The sequence below is a fragment of the Cynocephalus volans genome, chromosome 3, assembly GCF_027409185.1.
Source record: "Cynocephalus volans isolate mCynVol1 chromosome 3, mCynVol1.pri, whole genome shotgun sequence".
NCBI lineage: Eukaryota > Metazoa > Chordata > Mammalia > Dermoptera > Cynocephalidae > Cynocephalus > Cynocephalus volans.
Genome location: NC_084462.1, coordinates 147,047,633 through 147,064,407, shown reverse-complemented (window position 1 = coordinate 147,064,407; position 16,775 = coordinate 147,047,633). Strand labels below are relative to the sequence as shown.

Sequence of the window (16,775 nt, the reverse complement as noted above, 5' to 3'; positions counted from 1 at the left end):
CTTATTACAGATCACAAATAACAGACATTTAGAAAATGTTATTCTTTTATTATTTCAAGGAGGTAATACATAGCCCAATACACCAAAGCAATAGAGACTTAGAGGCAGCAAATGGCCAGTTTTTTGAGAAGAGCCCCATGCTGCATCTCTGAACTCCTGTCGGCCCATGGCAGCTTACATGAAGGCCACGTCAATGACATGGCTTGCTGTGACCATAGCAGTGGACAGATGACTCAACTCAACACCCCACTGGCCAAGAAAGGGCTCAGTGTAGGAGGCAGCAGAGACACTGCCTGGGCCCAGCACCCTGGGCAGCACCTCTGTCACCAGCAGTTTCCCAGCTTGTCTAGCACTTGATTTTATTTCTGTGAGCCTAGACTGGTAGGATGGGAATAAATCCTGAGTCATAAATTAAGGTGAAAGACTTAGTAGCATTAATACTCTGAGTGAGGAAAGACAACACTGTCTTAGAGGAAGGTCGGCTGGGATTCTGGTAGAAGAAGATGGAAACACGTGGAATGGCCACGGGCTGCAGCTGCTGCCTTAAGCTCATCAGAGGGGTTTTTCATGGTACATGATGGAGAGTGGAGAGAAGAGGGCACCAAGGGCTGCTTTCTCTGGCACAGAATTAAACTAGAGATTCATTTTCCACTCATAATTGGTTTCCTGGGCCTAAGTCACCAGGCCTAGGGCTGAAACAAGTCTTGCCTGTTCACCAAGCACGGTGTTGGAGAGATGCATGGCTCAGTTCTCTGATGTTGAGGGGAAGGGACTCTCAACTCAAGGAGGTTGTTCTGCCCTCAACTCCAGCTCCTTTCCCTTGCAAGTGACCAAGGTGGGAGGCAAGAGTCAGAGGCACCTGCTAGTGCAGCCCCACCATGGTCTTTTCCAGAGAACTCATTTTGGTGGGATCCAAAGCTCTGCCTTGGCATGCAGCAGACTTACTTTCACCCATGGGAGGGCACCCTGTCTGGCAATTTAATGGTGGTGTGCAGGTGGGAGTCACAGCAGTGACACCATTCATTTCAATACAACTGTCCAGGCTGCAGAGCTGGCGGGGAGGGGCTGCTTCCTCCCAGCATGCACTGCTCCCCAGCCACACCACACGGGCTGGTAGATTTTTGGTTTGACGGGTGTGGAAAGAATTTTTAAAAAAACCTTGCCACTGTGTTCTCCAAACCCAGAGCCACTGGTTTGGTTTTGTTTGACAAGAAAGGACAAAGAGAACCACGGCTCCATAGTGGCTAAGGCTTGTGTAGCACAGAATGCACTGTGTACTGAAACGTATAAACTTTGTCTGATTGGGGAGGTGGTGAGCACAGAACCGCGGAGACCCTGGGTCCTTTAGTTGGTTGCAGGCTCTGCTGTTGCCTCATCCTCCTGCTCCTTGAAGCCTGGGACTGGCTTCTGCAGAAAGTATGTGGTGGCTTGGATCACCTTGTCTGGTCCAATGTTGTACACAGGGTGAGTGGGCTGCTGCAAAGAGAAGGACAGATGCCCCTTAATTTCCCTGGTGGGCCTTGGAAACATGCACATCCCATGTCCCATAAAATGCACTTCTAAGAATTTAGTATAAGGAATCATCAGAGATACACACAAAGATTTATCACTCAAGACCCAAATGGGGCTGGCTGATTAGCTCAGCTGGTTAGAGCACAGTGTTGATAATACCAAGGTCAAGGGTTTGGATCTCTCTACTGGCCAATGGCCAAAAAAAAAAAAGTCCAAACATTCAAAAACACGGTATCTGTTAAAAGCATGTCATAGCACATGGGACAGGGAAATATTATGTAGTCATTAAAAGACATGCTTTTAAATATTTAATGATATGAACAAATGCTTATAATTAAGTGAGAAAAACAGTATTTACCATACTATCTCAAACTTACTTTTTATTTTTTATTTTATTTTATTTTTATTTTTTATGTGACCGGCAAGGGGATCGGAACCCTTGGCTTGGTGTCGTCCGCACCACGCTCAGCCAGTGAGCGCACCGGCCATCCCTATATAGGATCCGAACCTGCAGCCTCGGTGCTCCCAGTGCCACTGCGCTCCCAGCACCGCACTCTCCCGAGTGAGCCACAGGCCCGGCCCTCAAACTTACTTTTTAAAATGTGTTTGTAGATGTGATATGTATGAATAAGCAATAGTTGGACATCCACCAAAATATTAACAGTGATATCATTGAGTGTTTTTAATTTTCTAATTTATACTTTTATATATATTCCAATTACTAAAACAATGAATACATATTTACATTTATAATGAAGAAAAAGAACCACATTCCTATTATGGAGTGAGGGTGACAGGTCATATTTAAATTCTTTTATATTATCCACTACATCACAGAAACCCAAAAGAAACTTTAGAGTGGAGACAAGGCATAATCCTAGGCCAATATTCAGGACTCTTCCCCTCTAGGAGAATAAAGTCAGCGACATAATTGCAGGAGAGACTGAAAAAAATTTAAGAGAATGCTATAAGCAAATTCATACTAAAACATATAAAAATTCAGATAAATTGAATAATTTAAAAATACATACAGATTGTCAAAATCAACTCAAGAAGGAATTTTTTAAAACCTATGTGAATAAGTTAAATCAATAATAACGATTGCTTATTCTGCCACCACCAATCCCCGCAAAAGACATCAGGCCTAGATGGTTCTCAGGCAAGTGTTATCAAACCTGCAAGAAACAGATCATCTCTGACCTATACAAACTTTTTCAGAGACTAAAAAAAGGAAGGCAGGGAAGCTACCCACTTAATTTTACAAGGCTATGATATTATCCTGAAACACAAACTGGAAAAGAACAATACCATAAAATAAAATTTTAGACCAATCTTTCTTATGAACAAACATGCAAAAAATCCTAAATAAAAATACTAGGCAAAAATACTAGCAAACTGAATCCAGCGGTGTAGGTGACACTCTCTCTCTCTCTCTCTCTCTCTCTCTCTCTCTCTCTCTCTCTCTGTGCTAGGACCAGGAAGGGCTTATCCCTGGAATATAAAGTTTAATATCAGAATATTAATTAATAAAACATACCATATTAAAGGAGAAAAATCAGATGCAGAAAAAGCATTCAGTAAAATTTAACACTAAGTTATGATCGAAAGAAACAAACAAAAACAACCTAGCAAACTAGGAGTAGAGGTGAACATCATTAACCTGATATGAAGTATCTATCACAACCCCACAGTTACGTATCATTCTTTACAGTGAAATCCTAGAAGCCTTCCCATTATAACCAAATGCAGGACAAGAACACCCTCTATTACTACTTCTAGTCAACACTACGTGGGGATCTTAGTCAACATTACAAGGCAAGAAAAATATATAAAATTCTTAAGAATCAGAAAGAAAGAAGCAAAATTGTTATTAGTTGAAGATGCCATTACTTTCCAAATAGAAAATCCATGGGATTCTGTAATGGATTGAATCATGGCCCCCCCAAAACTCAATGAAGATTGAATTGTGTCCACCCGAGTTTTATGTATTAGAAACTTAGTCCCCACTGTGACTGTTAAAAGGGTGGGAAATGCTATTATGGTAATTGAAAGGTGGGGCCTTGAAGAGGTGATTGGATTGTAGGACCGTGCTGTAGTGAATGGATTAAAAATGGTGGTCAGAGGTGTGGTTCTGAGGGCTTTAAAAGGAGAGTCTGTCTCTTTCTTTGCTTCTGCCATCTTGCAATGTGAGACTCCTGGGTCACTGTCACCACCAGCACTAGATGTGTTCCTTGGACTCTGGACTTCCCAGCCTCAGAAACTGTAACTAATAAATTTCGTTTTCTTTATAAATCACCCAGTTCTGTGTGTTTTGTTATAAGCAACAAAAATGGACTGATACAGATTCCATAGATAAACTATAATAACTGTTAAGTTTGGCCTAAAGGATTCTCCAGACATAGTGAACTGTAAGCAAACCTGATGTGCAAACAGATTGTAACCTACTCTTGTAAAAAGTGGCCAAGTCTCAGCCAATTATAGGCAGCCAGCAGTTCAAACCATGTTCAACTAAGGCAAAGGCCAAGCTGTAACCAATCCAGGTGTTTCTGTAGCTCACTTTTGTTTTCTGTATGTCCCTTTCCTTTTTCTGCCTACAAATCTTAGCTGACCACACAGTAGTCCCGGAGACATTCTGAACCTATTCTGGTTCTGGCGACTGCCTAATTTGTGAATCGTTCTTTGCTCAATTAAACTCTGTTAAATTTGTCTGAAGTTTTTCTTTTAAATAAATGATGTTACAAGTGGGATCTGAAGTAGAGCTTGCAGCAACCCCCAAGAGCATCGAATGACCAAGAGAGATGCCCACAGGACCCTTTGTGTCCCTTGCTGTCTCACAGCAACTGGGGGTCATGGATAAGTTCTCTCTTGGATTCTGGAGCTCAATGCATTTGTGTTTTGAATTATATGAGTTTGTTTGAGCAAACATCTATCCAGACTGGGTTTGGAAGTTGCGAAAGAAATTGGACTGGGTCCAGGACTGGATCTGATAAGTAACTGGACTGGATTCAGTTAGAGGCCTCAGATGTCTGGCTGGGTCAGACAGAAACTGGCAGTAAACAGTAATTACTGCGGGGGTGTGAACTTTGGCTTTCGGAAATTCGTAGGGATTTTGTGCTCTATCTTCTTCATTTCTTTTTCCTGGACGCTTAGGTAACGAAAAATCATTGGCTAAGTTGATCAAAGGGATCTCAATGCCAAAGCCAAGATTTAATGTAAAAATGGGATCCTTAATTTCTGAAGAACTTAGTATTCTACCTTCCAGCTATCCCTTCCTTTACATGTATAAGTATTAGGCCTCAGAAGCAGTAAATGTGTACAAAGATGGTGAGATCTTATTAAATATCATATTTTAAAATTACAGTAGAATGTTCCAAATGTACAACAATGCACTTTAAAATGAGGGCTCCCAAATTAGGCTTATTCAGGGAAGCCTATTGATGTGTAGATAGAAGCTCCTAAAAAGATTTCAAAAATTATTATTGCCTCTTTAATAAGGCTGTTCACAGAAGACCAAATAAAAAGCTTAAGCTACTAATTGATGACCAAATTAAATCTACCAAACTTTTTTGATTAGTTACTATCCCAACCCAAAGACAAAAAGAAAGCTAGAAAAAGCTAGATAAAGTACTTATAAAAGTTAGGCCCCTCCAAGTCAAGCAGGAATAGAAAATGATTTTGTTTACCATATTCATTATAGGTCTCTACCCTGCTGTAAGAAATCTAATTAAGAAATAAGGTAAGTTTAAAAGACTGTCTATGGAACTAAATAGGTCTCCAAACAGAACTTTCTGACATCTAGTTGGCTATTTTCAAATTCTTTGTAAAAGAAATTTACATCTGTAAATGAAATCTTTATTTGTAAAGGCATCTCCCTTTCTGCTTCTGTACCACTAGAGTAGTGGTACAGGGGAATGCAATAGGGAAGATACTAACTTAAAATTTACATAACAGGGCTGGCCGGTTAGCTCACTTGGGAGAGGGTGGTACTGGTGACAAGGTCACAGTTTGGATATGTACTGACCTGCTGCTGGGGGGAAAAATTTACATAACAAACCTAACCTTTACAGTACTAGCCATCTTGTCTAAAGTATGCCTTTCTTTGTTTTGGCAAGTAATAGTGTTTAGATCTAAGCTTTGTAAATTGTCTATCTTGTTTCATCTGGGTGTCGTCCCTTTGGAAGAGCAAATTTGGGGGTGCCCAGTTAACAATTATTTAGGGCAATGGAATAGGCAGTTAGAAACTACTTAAAAACCGGACAATGAAGAATCTTAATGAAAGCTATAAGATTAGCTTCTATGTGTCTGTATGTTTTATGTGTATGTGATATTTCTCTACCAAAATATATGAAAGATCTCTAATTAACTGGCTTTAAAAACTGAAAAGCAAGCATTTAAATACTTTATTTTTTTAAAAGGGGGGGAGAATCTAACTTGAATGGTTTTTAGGTTACATAACTTGGGTGAATCTTAGGTAAATAAGACTAGTTTACTATTTTTTTGAGGTTAACGAAAACAGTTGTGTCTTCTGATCAGCAAAACACCCAGCTATTTAACTTTAGGGTTCTTGCTTAGGTGGCAACTGCCTAACATTCACATGCTGTAAAAATAGTTAATGGAAAAATAACTTGAGCTGATGCTTAGTTTTGTTCAGTGTCTCATAGAATTTTCATAAACAGTTCAAACACGGTCATTAAAAATAAGTAAATTATACGTAAATGTTTATAAGTGGATTCTTCATAGTTTTAAAAAGTCTTTCTGGTAACTTACAACTTTAAGGTGAAATTAAGATACTCATTAAATATCCGAGTCACTTCTATGTAAGTTAAAGTACTAAAACATTATTAGCATAAGTTTAAAGTTTTTATACACTGACACCTTGATTATATATGGTATAGAAAAGCTATATATACTTGGGTCTATTAGTAAACATGAAAAAAATAGTCCTATAAGGAAGTACATGTTTCTAGAAATTAGGATAAAATGTTGATATGTGACAAACAGTACAAAATGATTACAAATTTAAGGTTACTAAGAAATAAAAATTGTAATGAATATATGTAATTAAAATTACTAGACATAGGGAAACAATTGTGTATACAAAGTGCACATGAGAAGTAAGACGTGTTTACAGTGAGAAACTGTAGAACACATGAGGATATATTTTTGTTAGAAAGGAGCAATTTTGTCTAGTTCAGAGGTTATTTAAATATTGTTTCAAAATATGGATTTAGGGAGGAAACAGAAACAAGAGAGAAGGAACCAGTAAGTAGGCGTGAGAGATATGAAGAGGCTTATGGGTATAAAGATGTATTTTTGGTGAGGAAGGTTAAAAGGAAAAGAGAGTAATTTTGTATGTAAAAGAATATTGTATAGTAAATTTTGTCCTAAAGTAAAATGACTGGTTATTTAAGAAAGAGAAAGTTTAGGACAAAACAGAAAGTGTGAGCATGTTGTGAACATGTCTAAGTCAGTCATAATAATGGTTTGCGAAAGGTAAATTTATGAAGGGAATTTCTTGTATGATCAAATTGGTAAAATTAGAAGGGAATTATTTATAGGTTTTTCTAAAAATTGAGCATTAATATCAAAAGTACACTGCTGCAAGGCTAGACTGTGCTCCCCTGTGGTAAAACAACAGTTTTCTCAGAGCACTGAGCTGCTCTTAGCAGAAAATTGTGAGAGGTTTTTCTTTACCTTTCAGGTAACTGGACTAGGAAACAGATTCAGTTTTATCAAAACAATTTCTGTGCTTTGTGCCTTTGAAATCTTTTGTTACTTTGCTTTTATTTCATAATGATTTATGATCCTTTTCAATTAAGTGTTTTCAACCTTTGATATCTGACAAAATTCCCAAAATCAAATTCTAAAAATTAAGTCTTTTTTGACTCAAACTAACTTTGAGATGTTCCAAGGGCCCTGGACCTTCTCAAAGAAACTATAATAGAGAGATGATCAAAACCAATTGGGCTTATCTGACAGGTTAAATTATATGCGGAACATTGTCAAAACAAGAAGTGATCTTTGACCTTCTTTGAGAAATAGTTATGTGGATATATTATTAATGTGTGTTCCAAAATTATATAAGGTTCCTAGAAACCTGATGCCTTGATGTAAATGGTATTAGTCACAATTTTGGTTATTTGAAAATTGTTCTGTGCCACAGAAGTAACAAAATTGTCAATTGTGTAACTCTCATCAGATCTTTTGGTCATTTTAAGTGTTTATGTCCACAGTTAATTGCTTTATTCTGATGCCTTTAAGTTCTTTGCAAGTAATTACAGTTTTAAAGTGTGTCTTCAAGGAAGTTCACGGAAAGAATGAAAAGAACTCGGGCAGGTACAGGTTCAAAATGACTTTCAGTTCATACTATTGGACTGAATTTCCAAAATTCTAATGAAGAAACTGATATATTTGTCAAACTGCTAACCAAGATCAAAATAAGAATTAATTATATGAGACTAAACTGATAAAGAATTGAGTTTTAATGGCTTCTTTATTTTGAACCATTGCTGCTTTTTTTAAAATTCTGTTTTCCAGATTTAAGAAAACCTTTTTTAAAAGCTATCTATAACTTTACAGCAATGTGGTAAAACAAATTTTTATAAACAGAATTTGAAACATCTGCTTTTCCTCTCTACCTCATCACTCCAGAATTTGGAAACTATGAGTATTCTTATTTTCATGTCAATATAGTTATTTACGTAAGTTCAATAAGAACCTGTTCTCTTTAACAGGATACAATTGAAAACATTGGTTATATTACCAAGGCTTTGACTGAATGTCACATTTGAAAATATGCCTAGAATGCCTGGCTTCAAGGGGTCCCTCCCATCCCTATCCTGAGTGAGTAAAAAGTTGTCACTTCTTGACAGGCCCATGAACCTGTATATTGGATACAACAGGCAAAGTCTAATAATATCTGCCTTGATTTGCTTTCCTATCATTGAGATTTTTAAAAGTCTCATCTGATATTCCTTGTCAAAATATCCAGCAAAACAAATTTAAAAGGAACATATGTGGTTATTCTGGCTGCACTTGTATAAATAACCAGGCAAATTGGTCTCACCATGATTATATTTGGTAGAAGTGGAAGTGACTGTAGGGAGAAAAATTTATGTTTCAAAAGAAAACTACAGATACCTGTTATTAGATTGTAGCCTTGTTTACTGTTTTTGAGTTTTACTGTATACCTGTAGACTGGACTAAATTCTGAATTCTTCCAGTCTTCTCTAATATCTGGCTACAGCTCTCTAAGAACAAGACCGCTCTGTTGCTGAAGACCAGTAAGCTGAAGATGGACAATTGGATGTAAATTTCAAGGGATAAGTTTCATGCATGATGTGTGGGCCACACCGAGAGTTCACCAAAAACGGCTGATGCCATAACCAGAGACATTCCCTGTGAACCACGATGAGAAGCTGCAGACTTCAGACTGTGGACAGCTTTCCCCTGCCACCAAGATTGTCAGAACAAGACTTCCTATCATAATGAGACTCTTACCCCTCTTAATTTTACCTTACTTATACCTTCTTTTTTCACTTGGCAGGATGATGATGTAGTTACAAGTTCAAAATCAGATGCTTCTGTGGGTAACTTGCAAATTGTCACTCCCTGCTTCGCCCCAGCCGCGGATGCTAGATTACCTACTGACTGAACAGGGAGGAGTCTGTGCAGTTGCGAACATTTTCTGCTGCACATGGATAAATACATCGGGTACTGTAGAGGCTCTTACAAAATTAATGAACAGTCTACTTAGTAATGAAGAGGCTACAAGGTTAAACCAGGTAGACTCCTCATCTGCCTATTCAATTTCAGTTGGTTTGGTTCATGTGGACCCTGACTAAGGAGCATACTCCAAACTCTTGGTATCACTCTCCTGAGAGCCTAATGGTCATCTCACTGGTGTGCTGTGTTCTCTCAAAAGTTTTAAGTGTTTGCATGCAGCCATCTATAGAACATCAAACGGTCTCTCTTCTACAGGAATGACAAAAAAATCAAAGAAATGTGTGATCATAAGGACAGTGTAACCTATGAAAGATGTGTTGTGACTGGAAACCCAAAATGATGGTAACTGAAAATAGCACTAATGCTCTAAGTTTTGGTCACACTTTTACCTACGTAAGAACCTGACCAAAAGAGGGTAATTTTTAAACAAAATTATGGAAGGCCATTGTTTTAGACCAAGCTCCTGCACTAGTCCTCAACAGATCAGACCAAACCAAAATGGAGTCACTCATGTTAAGTGCCACCTGATCAAAAACAGACCAGTTTTTTTTCCCTCCTGAAAAAAGATTCCAACATAATAAGGAAGTCCCCTCTTCTCTAATCCTTATGAAAAAGTAACCTGACGTCAGTCAGGGTTTTTCTCTACTGTTCTGTTTCCTTGATCCCTCAAGTTTGTCCTAAAGGTTTCTCCAGATATAGTGAACTGTACGCTAAATTGATGTGTAAACAGACTATAATCTACTCTTCTAACAAGCAGCCAAGTCTCAGCCAATACAGGCAGCCAACCGTTCAAACCATGTAAAAAGGCAAATGCCAAGGTATAACTGATCCAGCTGTTTCTGGACCTCACTGTTGTTTTCTGTCCATCACTTTCCTTTTTCTGTCTATAAATCTTAGCTGACTACAGGAAGCTCCGGAGTTGCTCTGAAACTGTTCTGGTTCTGGTGGCTGTCCAATTCACAAATCATTCTCTGCTCAAACTCTGTTAAATTTATGTAAAGCTTTTTTTCTTTAAGCACAACTATTAAGGGAGTTTGGCAAGGTTGCTGGATAAAAAACTAACATACAAATATCATTAGCATTTTTATACACTAGTAACAACCAGTTAAAAAATATAATGGAAAAAAATTCCAGTCATAATAGACACAAAAACTGTAAATTACTTAGACATAAATCTAACAAAGAATGTGCTAGTCCTTTATGGAAAAAATTATAAAAGACCATTGAAGGACATGAAAGAACTCTGAAAAATTATATGCATAAATGGTAAGCCTTAATATTGAAAAGAAGTCAGTTCTCTTCCATTAAGCTAAAATGCAATGCAATTCCAATAAAAATCCCATCAGATTTTTTTTGTGGAACTTGGTAGGTTGATCCTACAAGTCTCAGGAAAGAGCAAAAGGCAAAGAATAGCCAAGGCAATTTTTAAGAAAAAGAACAAGGTAGATGAGACTTGTTTACCTGTGTTCAGACTTGCTTAAGACAGTGCAGACAGACAAACAGACCAAAGGGACAGAATGGAATTGAGAAACAGAGCCACCTCATATACAGAAACGTGTGTGGCAACATGTATTACACATCAGTAGGGAAGGTTGTAAAATTCAATAAACGGTGCTGGTCAACTGGTTATCCATACGGAAAAAAGATAAAATTATATCCAACCCTCACCACAGACAGAAATCACATCCAAGAGAATTAAAAATCTAGATAGAAAAAGCAGAACTTTAAACTGTTTAGAAGAAAACATATTTATTACTTGCCACAGTGCCTTGTTCATTCCTTTCAAAGCACTCATCACAATTTGTGATTTATTTATTTAACGCACATTTGTCTGCTTCCCTCCAAAACTGGTAGGGAAAGATTTTTTACGAAATTCCCCACACTGCAAAAAACCCCCAAACCATATAAAAGACAAAAAGATTTGACTACTTGAAAATTAAAATCAATTCAACAAAAACACTAAAAACAAAGTGAAAAGATAAGTTACAAACTGGAAGATATTCACCACACACACAATTGACAAAAGATTAGTATCAGGAATACAGGGAGAACTCCTACAAATATGTAAGAAAAGGGAAAAATTAAAATAAATCAGTAAGGAAATAAGCAAAGATATGAACTGGCAGGGAATTCACAGAAGACATAACACAAATGGGCCAACAAACATTTGAAAAGATGTTCAACCTCACTAGTCATCAGGAAAATGCAAAATAAAACTGAGATACTATTTCATATACATCAAATTGGCAAGAAAGGAAAAAGCCTGACTGTGGAATAATTCATCTTAGTGCTGTTGTGAGTGTAAAATAACACAACCATGTTGGGGAGCATCTGAGACTTATCTATAAAGATGATGATGTGTGAATTAGCCTGTTTCTGCTGCTATAATAGAATACTTGAAACTGGGTAATTTACAAAGAAAAGAAGTTTATTTGGCTCACAATTCTGGGACAGCTTCATCTGGTGCAGGCCTCAGGCTGCTTCTTCCCAAGGCAGAAAGCGGCAGGCAACAGGTGGGTGCAAGATCACACAGTGAGAGGAAGAGAGAGAGAGAGAGAGACAGAGGGAGGGGACGTGCCAGGGTCCTTTAAACAACCAGCTCTAGGAGAAACTAATAGAGTAAGCACTCACTCACTACTCTGCCCCTCCTCTCACCTCCCCCTGAGTTAATCCATTCATGAGGGATCCACCCCCATGACCCAAACAGCTCCCAATACTGCCACATTGGAGATCAGATTTCAACATGAGCTTTGCTGGGGGAGAAACATATCCAAATTGTATCAGTGTGTATCTCCTTCAACCCAGCAGGTCCCCTCCCAGAGAAACTCTAACACATGACCCAACAAGATAGGTACAAGAATGTGCACTGCAACACTGTAACAGCAAAAAAATTGAAACGATCTAAATGTTAACCGGCAGGAGAATAGAGAAATAAATTGGGGTACATTTATACAAAGAAATACCATACAGTAGTTAAAATGAACAAACTAGAGCAATACAAGTGAACATGGATAAACATCAAAAATATAATGGTCAGTGAAAAAGCAATGCAGAATAATTGGTACAGTAGATACTGTTATAAAAAATTTGAAAATTTGCATAACTGAGTGTATAATGTTTATGGATACATACATATGTAGTAATAGTATGAAAACATCCACAGGCATGACACATGTTAAATTCAGGACAGGGTTACCTCTGGGAAGGAGGGAAGGAAAAGAATGAAAGAAGGATGCATAACAGCCAAGTGGAGAAGTACGTTAAGACTTGAAAAAGCTGACTTGAAAAAGACTTGAAAAATTTTCTCTGATTAAGAATGAGGTTGATCATCTTTTCATCTATCTAGTGACCACTGTGTTTCTTCTGTTTGAAATATTTCCCACTTAAAATAAACAAACAAGGAAGGTTAAAAAGACACAGATAAGAAAATAAGGCAGCCACCTAAATGGTAGCAGCTATCCATATGTACACTTGTGGAGGCAGGGCTTTGTAAGAGTGGGAGAACTACATACAAATGTCACGACTGCCCACACAGGCCCTGTTATTTGGTCACTGCGGACAGTCTCAGCTGGGTTCGTGTCGCAGGCTCATGTCTAGGCTCAGAGTGTCTCCTGCTAGGCTGTTCTAGGACTGGCTGCAGAGGGGACAACCTGCCCTCACGGTGCTGATGGGTTTTGAGGGAAGCAAACACACGTTAAACAGATACATTGCAAATTGTGATGAACTGCGTTATGAAGGGCACGGCACAGCATTCTGGACAATCTCATTCTCTGAAGAGATGGCATCTAAGCCAAGACCCTGAGGAGAGTCAGAGTCACTGTACAGTGAGTGCTGTGCGAGCCTTCTGGGAACTCACCGCCTCTGAGTAACAAATATGAGGAAACTTCAAAAAGTTCATGGAAGATTCATATTATATTTTAATTCTATTTTTCCATAAACTTTTTGAAGTATTCTCACAACTGCAGCCTCCTCAGAGAGGGAACTTACACTTACAAGTAAATGGTGGTCTAGGTCCTTGACTGTGTCACAGATCAGACCACCCACCTGGAACCCTGAGTTTGCCTAGAGGGGCATTTCCTCCAAGGTGACAGTAACGGACTTGGAGGGCACAGGGCCAGTTCTGCAAAATACGAGGCCAGGCCGCTTTGCTTTCTTGGTAAACCCCTTGTCCTGGGGGATCCTGTGGAGAAGGGGTGTTAAGCCCCCATCCTGCCTTACCAGAGCATTTTCAGGCACACCCAGGACCACATTGTGCAACATGGTTCCACTGCCGAAGTGCTGGGCTATGGACAGACCACTCAGGCAGTAGCAGGTGTGGTAGAAGTCACGCGACCTGTAACGACAGGGCAACGCTCAGAAGCTGGTACTCCTCTGCTCCCTGCAAACCCCCTGAATGAGGCCACAAGATTTCAGAGGCCCATGATGCACTCACACATCCCACCGTGTCCTCCATATGGCTTAGGGGAAGCATGCTTTTTCCCCAAAGTGTTTTTAAAAACTCCATCCTCCAGCTCTGCCCAAAAACAAGTGCTGTAATTTTAGATTCAGTCTCTCCATCTGTCTTCTGGAAAGGGCTCTCCAGGGGTAGTGCTAATGCTAAATTCATATATTTCTCTAGAAAAATACCAAGATGTCCAGAAATGGACTGAACTCTTGCTGATATATTGCTGGACCAGGCCTTCCCCTGGATGCCCACAGCAGCAGGATGTGGGGGGCAGTGGTGCTGGGGGTGAGAAACAGAGGGAACAGGACTTGCTTGATTCTCTTATTATGGCACATAAGGGCATCTCAGATTTGAGTTTAGTCATTTCATCTACAATGTAATACCTGTTGTGATCACAATCTGTTTACAACACAGAGGCTTAAAATTCTGTATCCTGTTATATTTAAATGTTTGGTTACAAAAATAAATGAAAGAGGAAAAGCTACCAACCCAGCAATCTGTTTACCTACCTGGGGATGGGAGGGTGCATATAGCCTAGGGGACAAGATGGACAGCAGCCAGAAAAGCCAAGATCAATGGCACTCGAAGGGGATGCTCCCAGTCAAGGTGCTTTTACCCATGCAAGCTAGCACTAAGCAGCTGGCTAGAAATGGATGCCTGGGCTTTGGAAGGTCTGGCTCTGAGTAGGCCTGAGGTGCTCACTCCTCTCTGCCCTTGCCACCCTCCCTCCCCGGAGGGAAAGCACTCACTTGCCAGGTTTATCCAGCAGCCCTCCAGCAGGGCACTGGCAGCACATCAGAATATACTCCTGCAGGGCCTGCTGATGAAACATCCAGTGGCTCATGCTGAGGGCAGGGTCACCTGTTGAAAGACAAAGGGTCAGTAGGGTCCTGCCAGGGGTCTGGCCATGTATCAACAGTTTATTTGGATTTTATTACTCCGTGGGAAGAGTCAAGCTTTCCCTGTCTTCTTCCACTCATTCTTGGCACACGTGCTCTCTTCACCCATGTCCCATGACATGTCTCTCTCTCCTGAACCTTGACATGCGTCATTGACATTTCCACTAGCACATCTCTGAAACTTGTTAATCAGACTCTAATTAGCTAAGAGAACTCTTAACAGGGGTAGTAAAGTCTGTTTCTTCTTCTGCTTTTCTAAGCCTGAATTTAATCAATCTCCAGAGAGAATTCTCCAGCTATTCTCTTGGCTCAAAACATTTTCCTAAGAAGCATTGCTGGTAACTGCCCTCCTGCCTTGGCTCAAAAAATTTTCCTAAGAAGCATTGCTGGTAACTGCCCTCCTGTCTCAAGCAAAAATTGGCTGTTCTGGTACTAGTACTAAGGTACTGACAAACAACTGGACTTCTTTACTCTGAAGTTCAATCAGTATTGTAGAAGAATTCTGTGGGCCACACAGTTATCATGTGGGGAGGAGAGACAAATTGCCATCGGGCAGATGTGTGCAGAAACATTTACACGGAAATTGATTATTTTAAAAAATTCACATGTAGGATGTGCATTAAGTCTTTGGTCAATTTTATACTTTGATGCCAATCAATCTATAAATAGCAATTGACAGCTAATTTTTCTTCCTTCCAGCCTTTTTGTTTCTATGCATTTTTTCAATTTAGTTATAATTATTATAAATTTTATTTTATGTTTTTCATTTAACACCATAGGCATTGGGCTGGCCAGTTAGCTCAGCTGGTTAAGAGTGCAGTCTTATAACACTATAGGCATAAACTTTTCTATTCTGATACACAATCTTCATAACCATCATTATTTATTTATTTATTATTTTTGGCTTCAAAACAAGTCAATACATTTAAAAAGACTAAGATCATAGAAAATATGTTCTCTGACCACAAAAACAGAAGGAAATTTAGAAAATTCACAAAAGTGTGGAAATTAAACAACATTCTCCAAATAAGCAATGGATAAAAAGAAAAATCACAGGGAAATTAGAGTACTTTGAGATAAAAATCAAAGCACAACATATCAAAATTTATAGGATGCAGGGCTCATGCAGTGCTTAGAGGAAAATTTACACTTGTAAACACCTCTGTTAAAAATAAGAAAAGTCTCAAATCAGTAATGTAAACTACCTTAATAGAAAAATAAGAGCAAACTAAACCAAAAGCAAATATAAGTAGGAAATAACAAAGATTACAACAGAAACATGTGAAATGGGGAATTTAAAAAAAAGAGAGAGAAATCAACAAAACCGAAAGTTGATTCTTTAAAAAGATCAACAAAATTTGCAAAACTTTACCTAGATTGACTAAGAAAAAAAGAGAAGACCAAAATTACTAAAATCAGAAATAAAGTAGGGGCATTATTACATTATCATTATGGTTTTTTGTGATGGTAAGATTTAGTTTCTTTCTCTTTCTCATTCGCATTTTTTTCTACCAGTAGGTTTTGTCCTTTCTTGTGTATCCATGGTAGTGATTTCTGTTTTTCAGATTCCAGATGCAGGACTTCCTTGAAGATTTCTTGTAGGGCTGGTTGTGTGGTGGTGAATTCCTAGTTTTTGTTTGTCTGGAAAATACACTATTTTTCCCTCATTTCTGAAGTACAGCTTTGCTGGGTATAGTATTCTTGGCTGGCAGCTTTTTTCTTTTAGAATTTTGAGTATGTCATCCCATTTTCTTCTGGCCTGTAGAGTTTCTGTTGAGAAGTCTGCTGTTAGTCTGATGGGGGCTCCCTTTTAGGTGACTTGATGCTTTTCTCTTGCTTCTTTTAAGATTCTTTGTCTTTGAGCTTTACCAGTTAGATGATAATGTGTCTTGGAGAGGATCTTTTGGGGTTGAATCTTTTGGGGATCTTTGAGCCTCCTAGATCGAAAGGTCCATGTCTCTCTCTACAGCTGGGAAGTTTTCCATTAAATAGGTTTCCCATACCTTTTCTTTTCTCCTCCCCTTCTGGAACACCCATGATTGCAATGTTTGTGTGTTTAATGTTGTTTGCTAGCTCTCTTAGATTTTCTTCACTTTTTAAAATTCTTTTTCCCTTTTTTTGTCCAACTGGGTTATTTCAAAAAGACTATGTTTGAGATCAGAAATTCTTTCTTCTAGGGCCGGCCCATGGCTCAC

At 38.7% G+C, this 16,775-nt stretch overlaps 2 protein-coding genes across 4 annotated transcripts in view; one reads left to right on the top strand and one right to left on the bottom strand.

Moving 5' to 3' along the window:
- Positions 1–16,775, top strand: part of MAX (MYC associated factor X) — a 99,699-nt gene that overhangs the window by 37,995 nt on the left and 44,929 nt on the right. The gene's annotated exons all lie outside the window — the stretch shown is intronic.
- Positions 59–16,775, bottom strand: part of FNTB (farnesyltransferase, CAAX box, beta) — an 80,803-nt gene continuing 64,086 nt past the window's right edge. Inside the window, exons 10-12 of one of the 2 annotated variants that reach the window (XM_063088526.1) lie at positions 14,431–14,542; positions 13,456–13,570; positions 59–1,476 (exon numbers count right to left, since the gene is read on the bottom strand). In XM_063088526.1, coding sequence (XP_062944596.1) covers positions 1,345–1,476; positions 13,456–13,570; positions 14,431–14,542 — 359 coding nt within the window. In that variant the 3' untranslated portion in view covers positions 59–1,344. Of the gene's footprint in view, positions 1,477–11,673; positions 11,718–13,455; positions 13,571–14,430; positions 14,543–16,775 lie in introns of those variants that run through there. The other variant, XM_063088527.1, reaches the window with a different exon arrangement.